This window comes from Myotis davidii, unplaced genomic scaffold, assembly GCF_000327345.1.
Source record: "Myotis davidii unplaced genomic scaffold, ASM32734v1 scaffold497, whole genome shotgun sequence".
NCBI lineage: Eukaryota > Metazoa > Chordata > Mammalia > Chiroptera > Vespertilionidae > Myotis > Myotis davidii.
The window spans coordinates 63,384-83,342 of NW_006288434.1; the positions used below are offsets into that span (position 1 = coordinate 63,384).

Consider the following 19,959-nt stretch of genomic DNA (forward strand, 5'->3'; position numbering starts at 1 on the left):
AGAATTTCCCAGTAGAACCATGAGTTGGGTTTTTTTTTTTGTTGTGTTTTTTTTTTTTGTGGGAAGGCTTTTTTTTTAATAGACTCAATTTCTTATAATGTCAAGTTTATTGATGCAAAATTATTTACAATATTCTATCTCTTTAATACAGGCTCTATGCAGTGGTTCTCAACCTTCTGGCCCTTTTGAGAAAGAAACATCAATTAGCTGCCTCCTGCATGCTCCCCATTGGGGATGTGCCTGCAACCAAGGTACATGCCCTTGACCGGAATCAAACCTGGGACCCTTCAGTCTGCAGGCCGATGCTCTATCCACTGAGCTGAACCAGTTAGGGCTAGATTTACACTTTTATTATTCTCAGATTTGTTTGTTTCATGTATTTGTTTTAAATTTTATTGATTTCTGCTCATACCTTTGTCTTACCTTCTATTTTCATTAGGTTTAATTTGTTGTTCTTCTAGCTTCCTGTGCTGCAAGCAGAGAGCCTTTTCTTCTATCATTTAATGTTTCTATACCCCAAAAATCTATTTGAAGATTTCTCTCTTTTCATTCAGTCTATAATCTTCAAAGGTATAGCACACATAGGATATGGTTTCAACATCTACCTGTATGTTGTTGCTTTAAAATTTTTTTCATCAGAACAGAATATTAAATACCCCCTCCCAAATCTATTCAATTTCTCACATCATACTAACACAAGGTCCATAGTAACCCACCTGCTTTTTTCTCCTTTCTGTGTATCACCCAACTTGACAAATAATATACCCAGTTTCTAAGTAAAAAACCAGACAGCTATCCTTAACTCTTCTGACATCCAATAACCAAATCCTGTTTATTCTAATCCTAAATCTTTCTAATCCATGTCTCCCTCTTTAATTACCACTGTTACTAGTCTTCTTCAGGCTTCAATATTTCCCCTCTGGTCTTTACAATGGGGCTTATCTCTAGTTTTTCTCTTTACCAATCTGTTTTTCAAAGGTCTTCATGAAGTGGAAATTTGATCATGTGATTCCTCCACTCAAATTTTTTAATTACTCATACAAGATTTTAAAAAATTAATTTCTTGGCACTGCACACAACAAACCTCTTTATGACATTAGTCATACCTTGCTATGCACTCCCCTTCATAAAAGAAAACAACATAATTTAAAAATATTAAATGATTTGTACTTCTTCACATGCCAAGTGTCCTTACTTTCCCATTTTAAAACTGTGTTGCTTCCTTTACTTGAACGCACCCTTTTATTACTACTACCAGCACCACCACCACCACCATCACCATCACCAGCACCACCAGCACAAGTCATCACCACCACTATAATCATCACCACCACCACCACCACCATCACCTCCATCATTAGAAACATTTTTATATCTAACAGATAGGGATATGATTAATCAAAGATTTCTTAATATGAAAGTAAACTGCTTTTCAATAAATCCAAACTCAAATTTATATTTATATATTTAATTTTATTTGGTATACACCACTATGACCTTATTGTAATTGAAATCCAATCAGGATTTTTTTTTTTAGGATTAGTCAACTCCACAAAGACAATAATACTGCTGTGGAAGACCAAATGGGGGGAAACCCAATGTATTTATTTACAATTCCCTATTTGTAAACGCTTAATCTATATACTATTAAGTTATAATGAGAGAGCTTTACATAGACAAGAAAATGATGCCCTGCATTTCTATTCATATTCAGCAATAGCATATTAAATAGAACATCAAATTTTCTTTTCCATTAGCATTATGCTTTTTAAAGATAATTATCTAAATTTTCAAAAGATCTAAATATATTTAAGTGCTATACAACTAAAACTACTAAGCCAACATATTTGGCTTATAATTTCATTTTTAGAATAATTTAAAGTGCTATAAGCAACCTGGCAATCCATACTTTCTATAAGAACAAAACTACCTTTAAACATTAATTTACAAGAATATACACTGTTTATCTGGAATAGCTGAAATTTCAGCACAAAGTCACTGTCACATGTATAACAGCAGGATTTTGTTTGCATAACATGAAGCTTTGAAATTAACTGATGAATTATTGCCATAATGGCTTATTATTGGTTTCCCACAAAAGAGGATAAGAACTACTAGTATATTCTATCTTTTTTTTGAGGTCACTTGACAGTAAGTTTGCATATTCAACAAGTCTACTGAGTTACAATTGTCTACTATTATCATTGCCCTTTTATAACAGCAAATGCTAATGGTGACTAATAACTAAAAAAAAAAATCGAGTTGTTTTTTTTTTCTTTTGAACAGGAACCTATATTTTGGGAGCTGGTGTGCAATAAGGCTAAAACAACTTAACTATAAAACAGTATACCTGACACAAATGTTGAAGAAATACGCAGTCGTTTTGTAGTTTTATATGTATAATACTTTGCTAAGCTATAAATATGTAAGTAGACTATTTTCTTGCTTGATATATTAAATCCAGTAGAATCATCAAGTTCTCATTCTCCTTTGTCATTTTATAATTCTTTATCAGTTAATTCAATGATGAAAGCATATGCCCAAACCTGCAGATCATGCACACTGCAGTCTATTTCAACCAGAATTCTCAAATTTCATTTTTATTAAAATGAAATTGAGAGTATTTGCAAAATTAATGAAGAGAATGTTGTAGTGTGAACTAGAACTCAGTGGTCCATAAAGTATGCATTAATTTGGCATGTGTTTTTTCCTTCTTAAGAATGACTAAGTTTAGTATGTTCAAAATTCATCTGTGCCAACCTTATAGATATAACAATATCTAGTCTTCATTCCCTCAATGCCCCAATTAGAATGATCTAGTTAAACAATATAGTTTTAAAAGTAATAAACCAAAACAGGTTCAACAAAAGCACCATCCTTTTAGGAGACTGAGATAACACGGATTGTAGGTAAGGTCGTCACTATGATCAAAATGCTGCCATAATTCTGACAAAAACCCAAGTTTTTATACTACATGGACCTATACCATGGTCTAAACCTAAAGAACTCTGGGACAGAAAACATGATTTTAAAAATAAATTCCAAAATTATAACTGTAATAAATGGTGATATGGACTAATTTTAAAGCACGAGTAATATGTTACATTGTATTGCTTCTTGAACTTTCCAAATAATGCTTATCCACGTCAGGTTTGGGCCATTATCCTGCTAAGACAGAGAGCATTATATTTATTCAAAAGCCCAGATTTCAATGTCTTGGATAAAGAAATCTTCCTTCTTAGAAAGTGTATTATTCCCAAACGTTTTACAAGAATGGCTTCTTCCATGGTAGAGATCTCCATCAAGCCAAAGGGCAAATTCTCCCCTGCAATACATAAAATAGTTTTAACAATAATCTTTTATAACTGAAAAAAAAATCAAGTTTTTCCCCCCTTTTGAACATAAAACGTATGCCTTGAGTTGTAAAATGATAATTGCAGAGCTTGTAAAATAATTTAAATGAGACATTTCAATATCCAACAACTCTAGTTCATATCCAATTATACAATTCTATTACTGTAGAGATCAAGAAATAAGATGAAGCCCTAAAATTAACTTCATATATAATTAACTTTTGAGACAAGTATGGCTCTGCTATTCTTTGCCTGATATTGTGGGTTTCTCTTTAGCTCTACGGTTTTAATACACAAGCTAGGGCAAAAACAGGTTTACAGTTGTTTGTATTTAAGGTAATACAATACTTGATAATCATATAAGAATAAACTCTGGCCCGGCCAGTGTGGCTCAGTGGTTGAGATAGACCCATGCACCAGGAGGTCACTGGTTTGATTCTTAGAGCACATATTGGGTTGAGGGCTCAGTCTCCAGTAGGGGGTTGTGCAGGAGGCAGCCAATTAATGCTTCTCATCAATGTTTCTATCTCTCCCTCTCTCTTCCTCTTTCTGAAATCAATAAAAATATTTTAAAAATTAAAAAAAAACCTCAGAATAAACTGTTTCGTGTACTCACAACTGTAAACCTACTTTTCCGAATGGTATATTTATAATTTTTCCTGTCAATTATTTCATAACAAGGTCAACCAAAAATGAATGATGAAAAGGATTTTTCAGTAATGTCTAATTTGGATAATGCTAAAAAAAAAAAAAAAGAATGCAAAACCACAATGCCTGACCTGGTTAGGCAGTTTGCAACATGACCTATTGTTAAGAAAAACAACAACTCAACCAAACTAAATCTTCACAGTACAAAGTTAAGAACAGCTTTAAAAATCTGGGCCTCTGCAGCCCAGACCAGAAGACCATATAAAGTGAAACTACTGACTACTCTGGCTTAACAGCAAGAAATTCCTGAGAAATACAGGGTGGGCAAAAGTAGGTTTACAGTTGTGAGTAGACCAAACACAGTTTATTCTTGTGCTATTATTTATTATTATTGTATTATTACCATATGAACAACTGTAAACCTTTTTTTTTTCTCACCTTGTATTTAACATGAGTTGGTCAGAGGCATAAAGTTCCATATTATCTAAAGTAAAATGTGGGGTTAAAATGAAGGGTTCAATCTCTAATTCACTGCTAGGAAACGTTAGACTTGAGTTGCTCAAGGTACCACATGTAATGTCTGCGGAAGCTGGAATCTGAACTGGGTCTATCTGACTCCAAAGCCGACATTCAGTCTATCACCATCATGATTTTGAGTTCTTCCTGTCTAGAATTCTGGAATATCAAGTCCCTGTAGCTCCCATTTTCTGAGCCTGTACTCTCCTTTTTCAAAGACAGTAAACTTGTCTTAATTTGTTATTAAATTACCCAAAGGTTAGTTTAGTTTGCTGGAATCATGTTGTATAATTAATTAAAATCAAGTTTTGGCAGAAACTACTGATAAGCAAAATAGATCCAGAGATATAGAAGCACGAACAGACAGACCTTCCCCTCAGAGGGGAGGTAGGGTGTGTAGTAAGAGATCAATTAAAGACCTTGTATGCATGTATGCATAACCCATGGACACAGATAATAGGGTGGTGAAGGCCTGGGGCGGGGGAAGGAGGCAGGCTAGAAGAATTCAATGAGGGAAAAAAGGGAACATATGTAATACTTTCAACAGTTAAAAAAAATCAAATTACTTATTGACTCATACTGTTAAAAACAAAACAAATAAGAAAAAAAAAAACCTGAAAACTTGGGGTGGGAAGGATAACTAAAATTTTTTTGCATAAACATTTTTTATTATTGCCTAAAATATCAGTCCATATAGTCTCTAGGGTAGAATAACATGAAAACAACTGGACCATCTTTTTGTACATTGGGAGAAGTAACAAACCACTACGGTACTTAAAAATTGGGTAAGTTCTAAAGTATTAGTATATTTCTTTTTCAAATACTAAGGAGTCATTGTACTCTAATAACAGATGGATTTTAATAAAAAGGGAATGAACTAAACAGCATTTTAAAATGAATAAACATATTCTACCAATGGTTTCAAATACTACACTTAATCACCTTCATGCAAATAAATTACACTTTCTTAAATATTATGTTCGGATTTTAATGTCAAACTTTCCAAAGATAACTTATTTTATAAATAACACAAATAAAAGTAATATAAATAAAATTTCTTAAAAATCTCATGGCAAAATGTTCAGGAGACTTACCCTCCACCACCAAAAGCTAGGGAATCCATGTCTCCTTTGATAAAAAACATATTATCACCTGTCCACTTAAAGACCTACATAAATGAAAAAAAAAAGCTTTATATATGTAGATGAAACGGTCACTAAACAGTTAATTCTCCTAAACTCCAAACAGTTAACAAAGTCTAAATGGATAGTAAGAGAAACTAGAACAAGAACAAAGCGTTTGGGCAGAAGTTGTGGTGCTTTGGGTTTCACTGTTTGTATGACTAAATTTAAAAGCACATGTTCTACTGTAACGTAATCTTCAATTCCAATTCCTTACCTCCTGACACATACTTCTCTTTTCTGACTATATAGGTATTAAGAATTAAATGGCTAATGAAAATAGTTGAATACAATTGAAAATCAATTTAAAACACTGATGTAGATGTCATTAACTTTTAACGTTAAACATGCATTAATTTGATAATATTGTAATACTAGAAGCCTGGTGCATGAAATTCATGCACTGGTGGTCGTGGGGGGTGGGGGATAGGGAGGGGAGGAGAGGGTCCCTCAGCCCAGCCTGCACCCTCCTGTAGTCTGGGAGTCCTCAGGGGATGTCCGACTGATGGCTTAAGCCAGCAGTTGGATATCCTTAGTGCTGCCGCAGAGGCAGGAGAGGCTCCCACTACCGCCACTGTGATTGCCAGCCATGAGCCCAGCTCAGGGCTGCTGGCTGAGTGGCGCGCCCCCTGTGGGAATGCACTAACCACCAGGGGGCAGCTCCTGTGTTGAGCATCTGCCCCCAGATGGTCAGTGCGCATCATAGCGACTGGTTGTTCTGCTGTTTGGTTGATTAGCATATTAGCCTTTTATTATATAGGATTTTGATATAGGGCCAAGGTAATTTCTTTGATATGTATTTTACTTTCATCATCCTATATAATAAAAGCCTAATATGCTAAGTGTCCAGTCCTTCATTCAACCAATCAAAGCATAATATGCTAATCTGGCCTGCGCCCTTTCGCAATCCAGGACCGCTCTGGGGATGTTGGAGAGCCGGTTTCAGCCTGATCCTGCAGGCCAGGCTGAGGGACCCCACTGGTGCACAAATTTGTGCACCAGGCCTCTAATTCTTATATAAGCTTGTGACACGTTTATAATTTCCCATTTCAATTTCTTTAAAGAGCAGAGATAAAATAAAAAGTACTTGAGACATCCAAGGGTAAAACTTCTAGATGTTAATATCCTTAAATATTTTTTTCTAAGCTTTCATGGGAGTTTTACCTAAACTTAATATAATAGCAATTTCTAGCACCTTACTCTTACCAAATTTTTCCAAAAAATTCATTATAGTTTAAATAAACCTTAACACTCACTTTTTCAATTATATAACATTTAATTACATTATAACAATTATCATGTAGAAATAGCATTAAAAGTTTTGAGAATAAGCACCATAGAATCTTAAAATTTCTGTAACAACTATAGATTCCAGTGAGGTGTAGACATCGGCTGATATGTTTTGTGAAGGGAATGGAAAACACTGACTAATCTGATGAGCCAGTTAAGTGCAAGTTTGTTAAGGAAGTTTCTATTGTATTATCAAATCCTTCCTATTTTGTTCATTATAGAAACTGTTCATAGAGACCACTCATTTTTTTTTAAAACAAATCTGTTGATTCCTTTTTTCAAGATCATAATTTCATCTCTTAGGAAAAGTTTGACATGCTGAGCCTTAATGTACCTGAGATGCTAGGGTTGTACTCAATGTTTTAAACAGAATCACACATTCACTAAAATTCATGTATAACTTTACATTTTAGGTCTGATTGGCATTAGAATGTTTTCAATTTAAGTTAGTCAAGCCACTATAAAAAAAAGGGTAATCACTTTTGAATAAAACAAAAATAATTTATTTTTTAGGTTTTCAAGATGTACATCATTATGCTTATTTAGTCATTAAAAGTTTCTAGGAATTTCACAATGGCAGTTCATACCCAGAATAGCAATCATGCTATACACTCCTTTCTGAGCCCATAATGTGTGTCTGGCACCAGGCCAAGTATTGTACATATCAGATTCTCATCTAATTTTTAAACAACTCTGGTGCACTTTATGGTCCCCATTCTATCCACAGAAAAAATGAAGCTCAAAATGATAAAAAAGTGATATTTTTAGTGAGTAAAAGGCTGAGATGAGAGAAAAGCGCAAGTACACAAGACTCCAAAGTGCATGTTCCTTTCATTATGGCATCTATTTATAAATGGAATGTTGGAATAACCATCCTTACCTCAAACTCTGGACGGAAGGTAAAAACAAAGGTTTCTCCAGTACCATAGAAGCCATCACTCACTTTAAATGGCTCACTTGCTAATGCACCGAAAACCTAAGGATAAAAAGAAAGCATATTGTTTTAAGCATTATCCTATTATATATGTTTAAGTAAAATGCAAAAAAAATAAATAAAGAAATCCAGTATAGTTTTATGTATTTGCACTAACAAAGGGAAACATGATCAGTGGCTATATAATTCACATTAATGCCAAGTACAAATCATATCAGTGTCTCTATTTTTCCAAGTTTTAAAATCTAAAAAGATGCTTATTGCAACAAACAGATAATCTTAAAAAGTGGCTCCCACATTCAGGAGGACTTGCATGCACAATGTGTGTACAGAAAGGATAACATGCTGCTGTGGGTGGAGCACCCAGGGAGAAAAAGCCCTTTAGGACAGGTAAACATTCTAGTACTAAAAGTATGCTATCTTTCTCTTCATCAGAGGGTAAACTCCATGAGGGCAGCCCTTGGATCTGAAGTGTTTGGCCCGTAAAGGCCATTGTCTTACATAGTACAAGACACACAGCAGATACCCTAAAAAAAGAATAAATGAATAAAAAGACCTGAACAAGTCATTGCAATGTTCTCGGTCTAAGTTTCTACATCATAAATGGAATGTAGAGAGCTTGACAAATGATCTCTATATTCACTGTTTTGACTTTCTATTTTCATTTTTAAAATAGACTTTCGTATTGAAAGGTATATATAATACATATATAATATATATATATATATATATGTAATTTTGAATGATCACTAAGCAAAGTCCCATTTAAGCTTCATTCAGACAAGAAACAGATTACCAGTACTCCAGAAGCTTTCCTTGTACCTCCTCTGCACTCACCCTCTCCAAAAGCCACTAGCCCAACAATAACATAGATTTGTTTTGCCCATTTATGAACTTTCTATAAATGGAAAGTTACTCCTCAGTGTCTGATTTTTTAACTCATATTATGTTTGTGACACTTATCTATGCTAGGCAGTAATAGTTCATTTTCATTCTTGCTTTTACTGGGTGTATAACCCTGAGAAAGTTGATACATCTCATAAGTCATAATCAACTCATCTTTAAAACAGGAATGAAAAAATATCAATCTCATAGGGCTTTGATGATTAAGTAAGATAATGCATAGAAAATGATCAGACAAGTGTGCACAATAAGCACACTAAAGGTATCAGTAGAAGTAGCCCTAGTTTTTTAAAAAAAATTAATATCGCTATTTCACCCCCTTATTATTCTCTAATGCTGGTAATTGACTTGGACTTGCTGTTTTAGGAACACGTGAATGTTTCCCTTGCTTATCTGTTGCTTTGCTCTTGGTATCATCTTCACACAATTATCTTTTTAATTTTAAAAACTTAACCCATGCTTCAAGACTGTCAATGTCCCCCTTTTTGTGAGCCTCATTCTTCTATTTCCCAAATAGATATAAACAATCCTCTCTCTAAGCACCTCTTTTGTTTTCCTTAAGTAATAATATTTACTGCTTGGCATTAGAGACACTAATATAGTTAAACTATGGGTCCGGTGCATGGATTCATACACCTGTGGGGTCCCTTGGCCTGCGGCTCTCTGACATCCCCCCAGGGATCCCGAATTGCAAGAGGGCACAGGCCAAGCTGAGGGACCCCACCAGTGCATGATTGGGGCAGGGAAGGGACCGCAGGAAGGCTCCAGGGAGTATCTGGCCCATCTTGCCCAGTCCCGATCAGCTGGACCTCAGTAGCAAGGTAGCCTACCAGTCGGAGCATCTGCCCCTGGTGGTCTGTGCACGTCATAGCTACAGGTCGAATGGTCATTTAGGCTTTTATAGATATAGATATTCTTTTCTACCAGACTATAATCTGTTTGAAGGCAGGAACTCCTTAAAATACAATCATGTACATATCTACCTTCAGAAGCACTCAGCATTGCCTTGCATATTAAAAGTACTCAATAATTATCAGTTAAACTTAATAAAATGTACTAATAAAAATAATTTTTGTCAAAAGAATATGCTAAAGCTCTGTTATTGTAATCTCTTAAAAGGTAAGGTGTCTATATAGCTATTTTCATACCTGTCCATCACTGTCTTTAATCACCATCAGCACTGGGGTGTCTAAACCTATCATTGTTCGATAAAGAGTCTTCAAGCTTGTGCCATGCTTCCCGGTACCATAAACAAGAGTCCATGGATAGCCAATTGTTCTTGGTGGAAGATGCTTGGTAAGCTTTGAAAAAGAAAATGTTAAAATTTACGTGATAGCTTATTGTCAGTTTGTTGGATACGAATGCCAGTTGGAATTGATGGTATTTTATAAAATGTAGGCTACAAAAATAACAGTAGTTTATCATTCTCAAAGATACTGAGCTGCTTGAAGAGTAATTGTACATTTCTCAGCATGAAATACTTTCTTGTCCAGTAGGAAAAGAAAGAATCATGCTGAACAAGATACAAATTAGAACAGACATAAGAAATATGAATTACTTATAGTGCCCTCTGTCTTGAATTGACAAAAACATTGAGTGGACTGTTAACTTGATTATTAAAAACCTCTAAAATAATGGGCTCTAGAGGCAAACTATCAGAGTTAGAAATCAAGCTTCAATATTTTAATATATCTGTGTGACTCTAACAAATTACAAGTGAAGAAACTGTGCCCAAGTTTCTTCACTTATAAAATGCACACAATTAAGAGTATCCAACTCCTTCAAGTGTCGCAACAACTACATGAGATAATCCACAGAAAGCAAGTAACTAGCACCCAATAAGAAATTAAATATTGGCTATTGCAGTGGCTCAATCTGAATTGCTAATGTTAATTTTTTTAATGTTTGCTTACCCAAATCTCCCAGTATCTTCTATTACACCAGTTTGCTATATTGTGTTTACTTTTTCTTCATGGGAGAGGAAGACTGGGAGCAATGACCCTGCTTCCCCAGTTTTCAAGACAACTAAACAGAGGCTGTTTTACTCTTGGAAGTATACACTCAGAAATTCTCACATGTGAGTATGCCATACCTTTTCAATTTGATCTGGCTGTAGGAGTTCACTGGGGTCACTTAGGTTTGGTCTAAAGGATTCAGACTCCAGGTCTGCCTTCACTGGAGCAACCTGCTCTGAATTGATGTCTTCCCTTGTAGTAATCTAAAGAAGCAAACAGCAGCAGTATATTAATATAAAATTACAAGATGCAGTCAAAATTTTAGCCCTTTGAGAGAAATTCAACTTTATACCTTAGAAAAGGTAGCTAAAGCTTTAATTTAGGATTTTAGAAGGCAAAGGATATTCCATTAAAAAATATCCAAGGTAGAAAAAGACTTTTTAACTACAAGATGACATTTTTCTCATCCAGTACATGAAGAAGGACAGGTAATGAATGATAAGCCCATACTTATATGGGAAAGGAGAGCGTTGCATGCAAACTTTAATTTTGCTGATGAAGGACAAAAGTGACCCAAGTAGCGTGCTTTTTATGTGTGCTATTTAAAATATGTGGGATTATTTTTTTCATGGTAAACATAAAATTTGCCAAAAATAATTCAGAAAACGTCCTCAGTGCTAAAATTTAAATTTAAAGAATAGTACAATAAAAAGTATAATTTCATTGACGTGTGTAGTTGCTTCACTGAAAAAGTTACCATTACCTAAAAAAAATGCTTTCATTGTTCTTATGTTCTAAACACTGAATTTTTTTTTTTATTTAGTTGGACTAAAATTAAAAGGTTAACTTGTTCACAAATCTCTGTTTTAAATTAGATCAATTTGATGCATTAAAAAGAATGCTTTTGCTTGATGAAAATGATCTCTTTGATATTCTTAAAATGATAAAAATGTTGATTACTTCAAAACAAACTCCTATATAATCCCTGCTATTGACACTTGCTTTCCATATTAACTTTATTTTAATGTATAAAACACAATAACATTAGAGAAGAAAATGTCTGAAACATAACCATCATCAATAAAATTTTTAAATTGGAAAACAGTTATTTTGGAGCAGATAACTAAAATATAGCAATGCTCGACGACTTATGATTCTACACAGAAATGGAATGTAGCGAAACTATTTTGTTCCTTTAACAGATTTCTTACCAAAACTTAACAGCATATATTTTCAGCCAATACATGTTCTACAACTGTATTGTTTTTTGATGAGAAGCTAAACTACAAATTCTTTCACAGCATCATATTTTATCCTCATTTTGATGATGTGAAAAAAAAATCCAAGGCAGCATGAGAAGCATTCAAAGAAAAGAAAAAAACTTAGTAGTTCCAGCAAAGCCATGAAAACATATCTTACTAAGAAGAGGAAAACACACAGCACACAAAACTGGGAAATGAATTTAATTGTATCACTTTCTTTTTTCTAAAAAAAAGAAGAAAAATCGCAAATATTATTTCATGAATTTTAAATAATCTAGTTCTGTGCCTAACCTCTACTGTTTTTTAAAGTATTTCTAATACCAACCAGGAATACCCCAGGAACAAAACAATTATTTCATTAAAATATTTGATGTGGGGCTGATACAGCTGAAGTAGCTTTGAAAAAGAAAGAATATTTAAAGCCTTACTATCCAGTAAAATTTTAAAAATGTTCCCATCACACTACATCTTTAAGATTCTGTTTAACAAAAATCCAATCTTAAACCCAAAGGCATCCTTCCAATGTTAAAGTTAAACGGAAACTCCTCAACGCTCAAAGAAACACACAGTGCTGAGAACAGTTCTATAGTGACAGAAATTCCCCTGAGACTTTTTCAGATGTAAAGATGACAGAAAAGATAAGCCTACAGCTCTTCAAAGCATTACTGTCCTTTTTAGCACAAAAAGGAATTTTCTGATGGGCTAATTTAGTGCTACAGTCGAAACAAATCCTTCAAAAGTGAGATCTGCCCTGATGAAAGACACTACAACAGGGAGCAGTCACTCTCTGGAGGGGTTTAAACTACTGAAGGGGGCACCTGGAGACGTCTGCAGAGTGTGCGCAGTTCTTCAGTATTTAGAGCATCGATCCTGCGGTGATACTCAGCCACTGACACTACCTGAATATGGAGACAGGAAGACAATAATTCCACTGACAATTGAGAAAAATAGCCAAAACAAATGTAAAAAATGGAGAAACTTAAAAGGGGAAAGAAGTGTAATCAGGATTTCTTTCCCCAACTCCATGCTGAAAACCCAAGAGATTTATATATCAAACTGCAGTGAAATATACATAGTGAGTTTAAAAACGACATCCAACTAGTTCGCAATATACGGTTTATTTTATGGATTGTCTCATGTAGAATTACAAAGGAAAGAATTATGAAGGAAACATGTAAAACATGACATTGCTTTGCTAACACCGAAGATTATTATATCTAAAATCTAAATGTCTTGCAGTTTACAAAGAATATGGTAGTTTCCACCCTCTTCTCTGCATCAGTTTAGTTCAAACATGGCATCCTAATGGCAATGCCGGAAAAAATACTTCTAGGCAAAGGTGACAAACATACCCATACTATATGATCTGTATCAGAAAAAAAGAGGAGGAAGCAAGGAAAAGATATGAAGGAAATTTTAGATAACAAGAAAAATAAGCTCTAGAAAGTAGCAAATTAGATTTTCTAATCTAATTAGAGGTACCTTTTCAGGCATGTTGCCTACTTCAGTATTTTTAAATGACACTCCGGTTTTTGCCTCTCCTGTATATTTCTTTACGGTTGCTACTGTAGCCGTTATTTGTGAATAAAACGTAATGATTTTTCTATAGTCTAAATTCCTAAGGGAAATTCTCTGTCCTCTGTAATTGCCTAGACCAGTCTCTTGCATAGTGTTGAAGTTGAAAGCCATAGATGACAGAGAAACATTATTACAACAAGCCCACAAAAACAGACAAATTTCCTCAGACTGACGCAACAGCTCCTATAGCTTTTTCAGATTGTGAGGTAATTCCCCAAACAGTAACCACAATATAATGAACTCTGGTGGTGCCATAAATATGTGCTAATTCTCCTGAGTTATGACAAATTCCTGTTGTGATCAAATGTGTAGAGATTCCGGCCACAAAATGCAGTTAAACCAATTGGCCTATAGAGTTTACACTTCTAATTTAGGATTTAAAAGGCTTCTTTTCTATTGTTATTATATTGACTTTTGCAAAGCAACAATGCATGCAATATGATAGCTAACTCTCTACTTACAAAGAAACCCAAAGTGCTTATGATCTCCAGCTCTGGGGGATCAGAAGGACCTGGTTTGGCCCCTTCCTTTTCTATTTCGTCATAAAACAATGGAAATAATAAGAGTTTATACTGAATAGGGTTTTTATATAAAATGCATATCAAGGATTGAGTGTAGTGCCTAGCATATAGCAAATGAAAACTACTACTAACACTACTTTTAATTGATCACTTTTTTGCCTATTACCCTAAGTACTGAAGGATCATGTCTGAAGAACTTTCTCATTTATTGTTTTTATTTTTGATATTAAAATATTTCAGTTTTGAGAGCTCAACTATTTTGTATACCTTGAATGACTTTTCTGAAATTAATTTTCAATTTCAGTATTAAATACAAATATTAAAGAGCTTTCAATTGAGAACAAGAGAATTCTCAGTGAACATGAAAAAACAACAATTAGGCACTAAAAATAAAAAGGCTAAATGGTGATGGAAGGAGACTTGACCAGGGGTAGTAAACACACAATACAACATACCAATGATGTACTGTAGAACTGTATACCTAAACCTGTAACATTTTATTAATCTGTGACACCCCAATACATTCAATTAAAAACCCAATAAATAAAAAACAGCAGCCTTGCTTTTCTATGGTTAGCAAAATAAAATCTCTATAGATATTTAATGGTCAATTACATTTTTCTTTATTTTTCCCGTGGCATTCAGTCTAGTCAGGAGTCCCCTAGCCAAGTATTTTCAAATTATATGACAACTACTCCTCTGAATACCTTCTATCCCTTCTAGTTAACAACAATCTTACACTTATTTCTTAAAGCCCCTTCTTTTACCATATTAAACACACTTCCTGGAGGAAGTAAAACTGAATTATAAGCTCTCGAAATGGAACAGCTATAACCTAATTTCATCAACATCACTGACGAAGTTATTGGTGAGGGAACCATGAATTGCCATTGTAAACATCTGGTAAATTCAAAATTTCTTTAATGTTCTTAATACTTTTAAAAAATGTAGTCTTTATTAAGACTTACAAACTCACCACTTCCTTTACCTTCTAAATATTTACTCATGCTGTGATGAAGATACATAAAACTATCAAGAGTTTATGAATTAATAAAAACAAGGGATTTGATATCAAATGAGTACAGAAATATACTTTCTCCTCTGAAAACAAAAGAATAAAGAGACATAGAATCCTAGAATATATGATGGAACTAGAATTAGTCTTAATTTTTATCCCTGGTAAATCATACTACAAGTATAGGATTTATTACTTTACCCAAAACATTAAACCTAAGCAGAAAGTAGATATTTTTCTACAAAATGTCCTATATTACATTTTTAATTATTAAGGATACACAGGTGAGGAAACCAAGACCCTCCAATTAAAAGTGTAAAAAGTAATTTATTGAGGAATTAAGTGTTGCATGTACTACTAAATCCCAGAGAAGTACAACAGGGCCTACCCTCTGCAGAATTAAGTGCTTACTCTCTAGTCTTTTCAGCCTTTGACAAGAATAACAAATTATGGCAGGATTAAATCTACCCATTTCTATACAAAGGGACCAACTAACAACAACAATCAGAACAGAACAAAAGCTGAAAATAAAGTAAAATTTAGTTTTTATTTGCTTTATTTTTATAGGATGCTATCAATTCCATAAGTAAGAACATGTTCTTCTAGATATACAGACCAATATTTTGGTCTAATAATCCTTTTTCCAGGATGTTCCAGTATTTTCCCCTAAGATTATACCACAAACCAACCAAAAACTTCCTTCCCCCAAATGTCTTCCAGAGTAACAAAAGTCTGGTAGATATCTGTGAATATGCCATTTTTATTCCTTACTTATTTCTTACTTTTATTCCTTAGTAAAAGGAGATGGGGTAGAGAGAAAAATATTGTGTAATCAATGACATTTATACTTAGTTTGGTATCCAAAAATATACTAAACAGGAGGAATTTAAGTGTGACTGCTGTGTCTAACAAAAAGGGCATTCAGCAGCATCCTTAAGGTCACCCTTTGTTCTATTCATCGTATACAACAAAATCATATTATAAAATAAAACCTGAATTATGGCAAACATTTGCTTATTTTTGCCTTAAATTAAAACTATTGCTTTCAAAATGACTCTTTATGATACTATATTAAAGGAGGTATAAAAAGGAGCAAACAGAGAATCATGAATTAGATACCTGGGAACAGGGTAAAAAATTAAATCCAGAATTAATTCAAAACAAATCAAAGTTATGTTCTGAATAAGTCTTCTGCATTTAAAATTACTTCCTGTTATGTATATTTGCAGATGACTCAGATTTTCATGAGAAGGCTGATATATTCACTGTTCTTTTAGTCAAAAAGAAACCTGTTAACTACCTAAAACCATTCAACTATAATATGCATATATGGTATTAACTTCCTGGAACAATAAATATAAGAAGTGAATCTCATAAAAAGGGAATAATCTCTTTTCTGCATAGCATATCAGAGGAAAAGAATACTCATTACAGAAATCTGAAATATATAAATCCACTATTATAGTTGGAGACTTCAAAACTATAGGTGATTCAGAAATTAGTGGACAAAAAAATCAGTGAGGACATAAATAAATGAAAGAGCATCTTCAATTTACTGGGTCTAATTGATATGTATAAAATAACTCCTCCACCTGGGGGGTGGGAGTGGCGGGGGGCATCAATTGGGGGGAAAAGGAGACATATGTAGTACTATAAATAGTAAAAATAAATAAATAAAATTAAAATAAAATAACTCCTTCAGCAACAGTAGAATACACATTTTTCTCAAGCTCACATGGACATTAACAAGACAGACCACATTCTGGGCCATAAAACACACCTCAATAAATAGAAATCATAAAGAATGCTTTCAGATCAAAATGAAATTAAACTAGAATCAATAACAGAGGAATAGTGGGAAAATACTAAAATACTTTTAAACAACACACTCCTTATTAATGCATAGTCAAAAAAATTCTGTGAAAAACAAAGTATTTTGAACTAAATGAAGCTATAGCAGCAATCAATTAAATAGAAAACAGAAAGTCAATAGAGAAAAATCAACAAAACCAAAAGCCAGGTCTTTGAAAAATGTGATACCAGTTATTAGACAGACATGAGCACAGCAAGGACAATGGGCCAGGAACAGAGGTCATCAGGATGGAAAGCCCTGGGTGCCTAACAAAGGACAATTATAGGGACAATAGTCTCCAGGGTCATCTTTCCTCCCCTAACATATCACTGGTCATGTGGTTTGGCCCCCCTGACTTTTCCTCCCTAGAGATAACATCTAGGCTCAGTTGTATTTCAGCTCAAGGCCCAGAAAAACAGCAAAACCAGACAAGCAACACCATGCCAAGGCTAACCTCAGGACCAGCTGCACTAAGGAATAACCCCCCTGCCATGGTGCCAACCAATCAGTGGAGACCATGACCTGGAAGAAGCACACTTGGAAAGCTGATGAATATTCTACTGAGACTCTCCCCTGAGGCCCCCCTAAAATCTCGACCTGCAAGAGAGATAAATACCCTCAACACAAAGGACCCAGGAATGTATATAAACTATAAGGGACCCCAGAAGATTTGCCACCAGAGGAGCAGTGGGCAGTGACAGCTCTTCCCAGGTAACTCCCTGAACTTGTATCCAAGGCCCCATTTTCTCTGACTTATCAGTGAGCCAAAGCAGCCCAGCCTAGGCTCTCCTGTTGCTTCTTCTATGCCCTTCTTTGTTTCATTGTCCTAAGTGTGTTTTTGCTGTGGCCAATAAATTCTTGCTTGCTTTGTTGCACTTTGTCTCTTGATTAAAATCTTTCAATCAGCCGAAACCGGTTTGGCTCAGTGGATAGAGCGTCGGCCTGCGGACTGAAAGGTCCCAGGTTTGATTCCGGTCAAGGGCATGTACCTGGGTTGCGGGCACATCCCCGGTGGGGGATGTACAGGAGGTGGCTGATCTATGTTTCTCTCTCATCGATGTTTCTAGCTCTCTATCTCTCTCCCTTCCTCTCTGTAAAAAATCAATAAATTATATTAAAAAAAATCTTTCAATCAATACAGGAACCGAGGTCTTGTTGTCTTGCTGGTAATAAAAGTATCAATAAAATTGATAAACTTCTAGTAAGACTAAAATAAGAGAGAAAGGACACAAATTAATTGTATTAGCAATGAAGAGGGCCATCACTATTGATTCTTTGGACATTAAAAGAATAATAGAAGAATATTATAGAGAACTCTATACCCACAAATTTGATAACGTAGATGAAATGGACCAATTCCTTGAAAAACACAAATCATAAAAACTCACAAGAAGAAACAGATCATCTGAATAGACCTATATCTGGATAAAAAGTTGAATTAATAATTAATAACCTTCCAAAACAGAAGGTACTAGGCCCCACTTTAGCCAACAAAAATAGATTAGCTACCAGTAAACAAACACCAAGGTAACTCAACAAAAAGCTATGAAAATTTGTTGAAAGCTATGAATGACACCAGTAGAAAAGGGAGAAAAACTGGACAGATTTAGATTCTGGCCACTATTATCCTAATATATAAAAAGCCAGGGGCCGTCATGACCTAAACGACTGGACAAATGAGGGAACACCAGGCTAGGGGTCCCGGCTGGCGTAGCGGGAGTGAGTCCTGGGTCCTGGCTGGCGTGGTGGCGACAGGGAGCTCTGGGCCTCAGGTTTGAAGGCCGGCCACATCCCTGATCGCGGGAGACCCAGAGTTCCACTGCGCCCAAGCTGGGGCCCAGAGCTCCCTTCTACAGCCGCGCCCTGGCGGGAGGGAGCTCTGAGCCCTGGCTGGGGCACAGCAGCCACAGGGAGCTCTGGGCCCTGGGGAACTGGAGTCATGCTGCGATTGGACTGGCCTCTGGGTCCCTCCCCCCGCCTGCAGGCTCTAAGGAACTAGAGCCATACTGTGATCTGGGAATCTTGGTCCCTATCCCCGGCCCACAGGCTTTGGGGAACTGGAGTCATGTGGCTATGGGACTGGACCCTACCTGAGGGATCCCAGATTGTGAGAGTGTGAAGGCTGGGCTGAAAGATACCCACCTCGCCCGAGTGCATGAATTTTTGTGCACAGGGCCTCCAGTTATTAATATTACTTAATCCTCACCTGGCTATTATTATTATTATATTGACTTCTGCAAAGCAAGAATGTATACACTATGGTAGCTGACTCTGTATTTACAAAGAAACCTAAAGAGGTTATGATCCCAGATGCTGAGTATCTGGAGTAAACCCAGATGGATTCACTGGTGAATCCTATCAAACATTTAAGGAAAAAATTATACTGATTCTCTACAATCTCTTCAAGAACATAGGACAGAGGAAATACTTATGAATTCATTTTCGGATGCCAGCATTACATAAATAAATAAATAAATAAATAAATAAATAAATAAATAAGAAAGGAAATATACAGACCAATATCTCTCATGAATATACATGCAAAAAGTCTCAACAAAATATTAGCCAAGTGAATCCAACATTTTATAAAAAAGAATTATGCACAATGACCACATGAGACTTATTCCTGGTATGCAAGGCATTTGCAAGGTACTTCAGTATTTGAAAATAAACTGATGTAATCCGTCACATCAACAGGCTAAAGAAAAGAAATTGTAAGATTATATCAATAGATGCAAAAAAAGCACTATTTAAAACCCAACACTCATTCATGATTAAAAGTCTCAGCAAACTAGGAATAGAAGGGTATTTCTTCAACTTGATAAAGAACACCTAAAAACCAAAACAATCCTGAGGGTCCTTATATCTTCAATTAAATTTAGCTTTAAACCCCAGCTCTAGCCATCTTTCTATACATATATCCCTCAGAGACGTAGGCATATACTGCAGCC

The 19,959-nt window shown here is 35.1% G+C and overlaps 1 protein-coding gene across 9 annotated transcripts in view; it reads right to left on the reverse strand.

Moving 5' to 3' along the window:
- Positions 1 to 1,452: 1,452 nt before the first annotated feature.
- The window catches only part of OXR1 (oxidation resistance 1), a 326,251-nt gene continuing 307,744 nt past the window's right edge, over positions 1,453 to 19,959 (reverse strand). For 6 of the 9 annotated variants that reach the window (XM_015561706.1, XM_015561705.1, XM_015561711.1 and 3 more), the window contains 6 exons: positions 12,861 to 12,941; positions 10,918 to 11,043; positions 9,974 to 10,126; positions 7,869 to 7,964; positions 5,612 to 5,685; positions 1,453 to 3,325 (listed from right to left, as the gene is read on the reverse strand). In XM_015561706.1, the coding sequence (XP_015417192.1) occupies positions 3,190 to 3,325; positions 5,612 to 5,685; positions 7,869 to 7,964; positions 9,974 to 10,126; positions 10,918 to 11,043; positions 12,861 to 12,941 (666 nt within the window). In that variant the 3' untranslated portion in view covers positions 1,453 to 3,189. The remainder of the gene's footprint in view (positions 3,326 to 5,611; positions 5,686 to 7,868; positions 7,965 to 9,973; positions 10,127 to 10,917; positions 11,044 to 12,860; positions 12,942 to 19,959) is intronic. The other 3 variants (XM_015561707.1, XM_015561708.1, XM_006760251.2) reach the window with 1 other exon arrangement.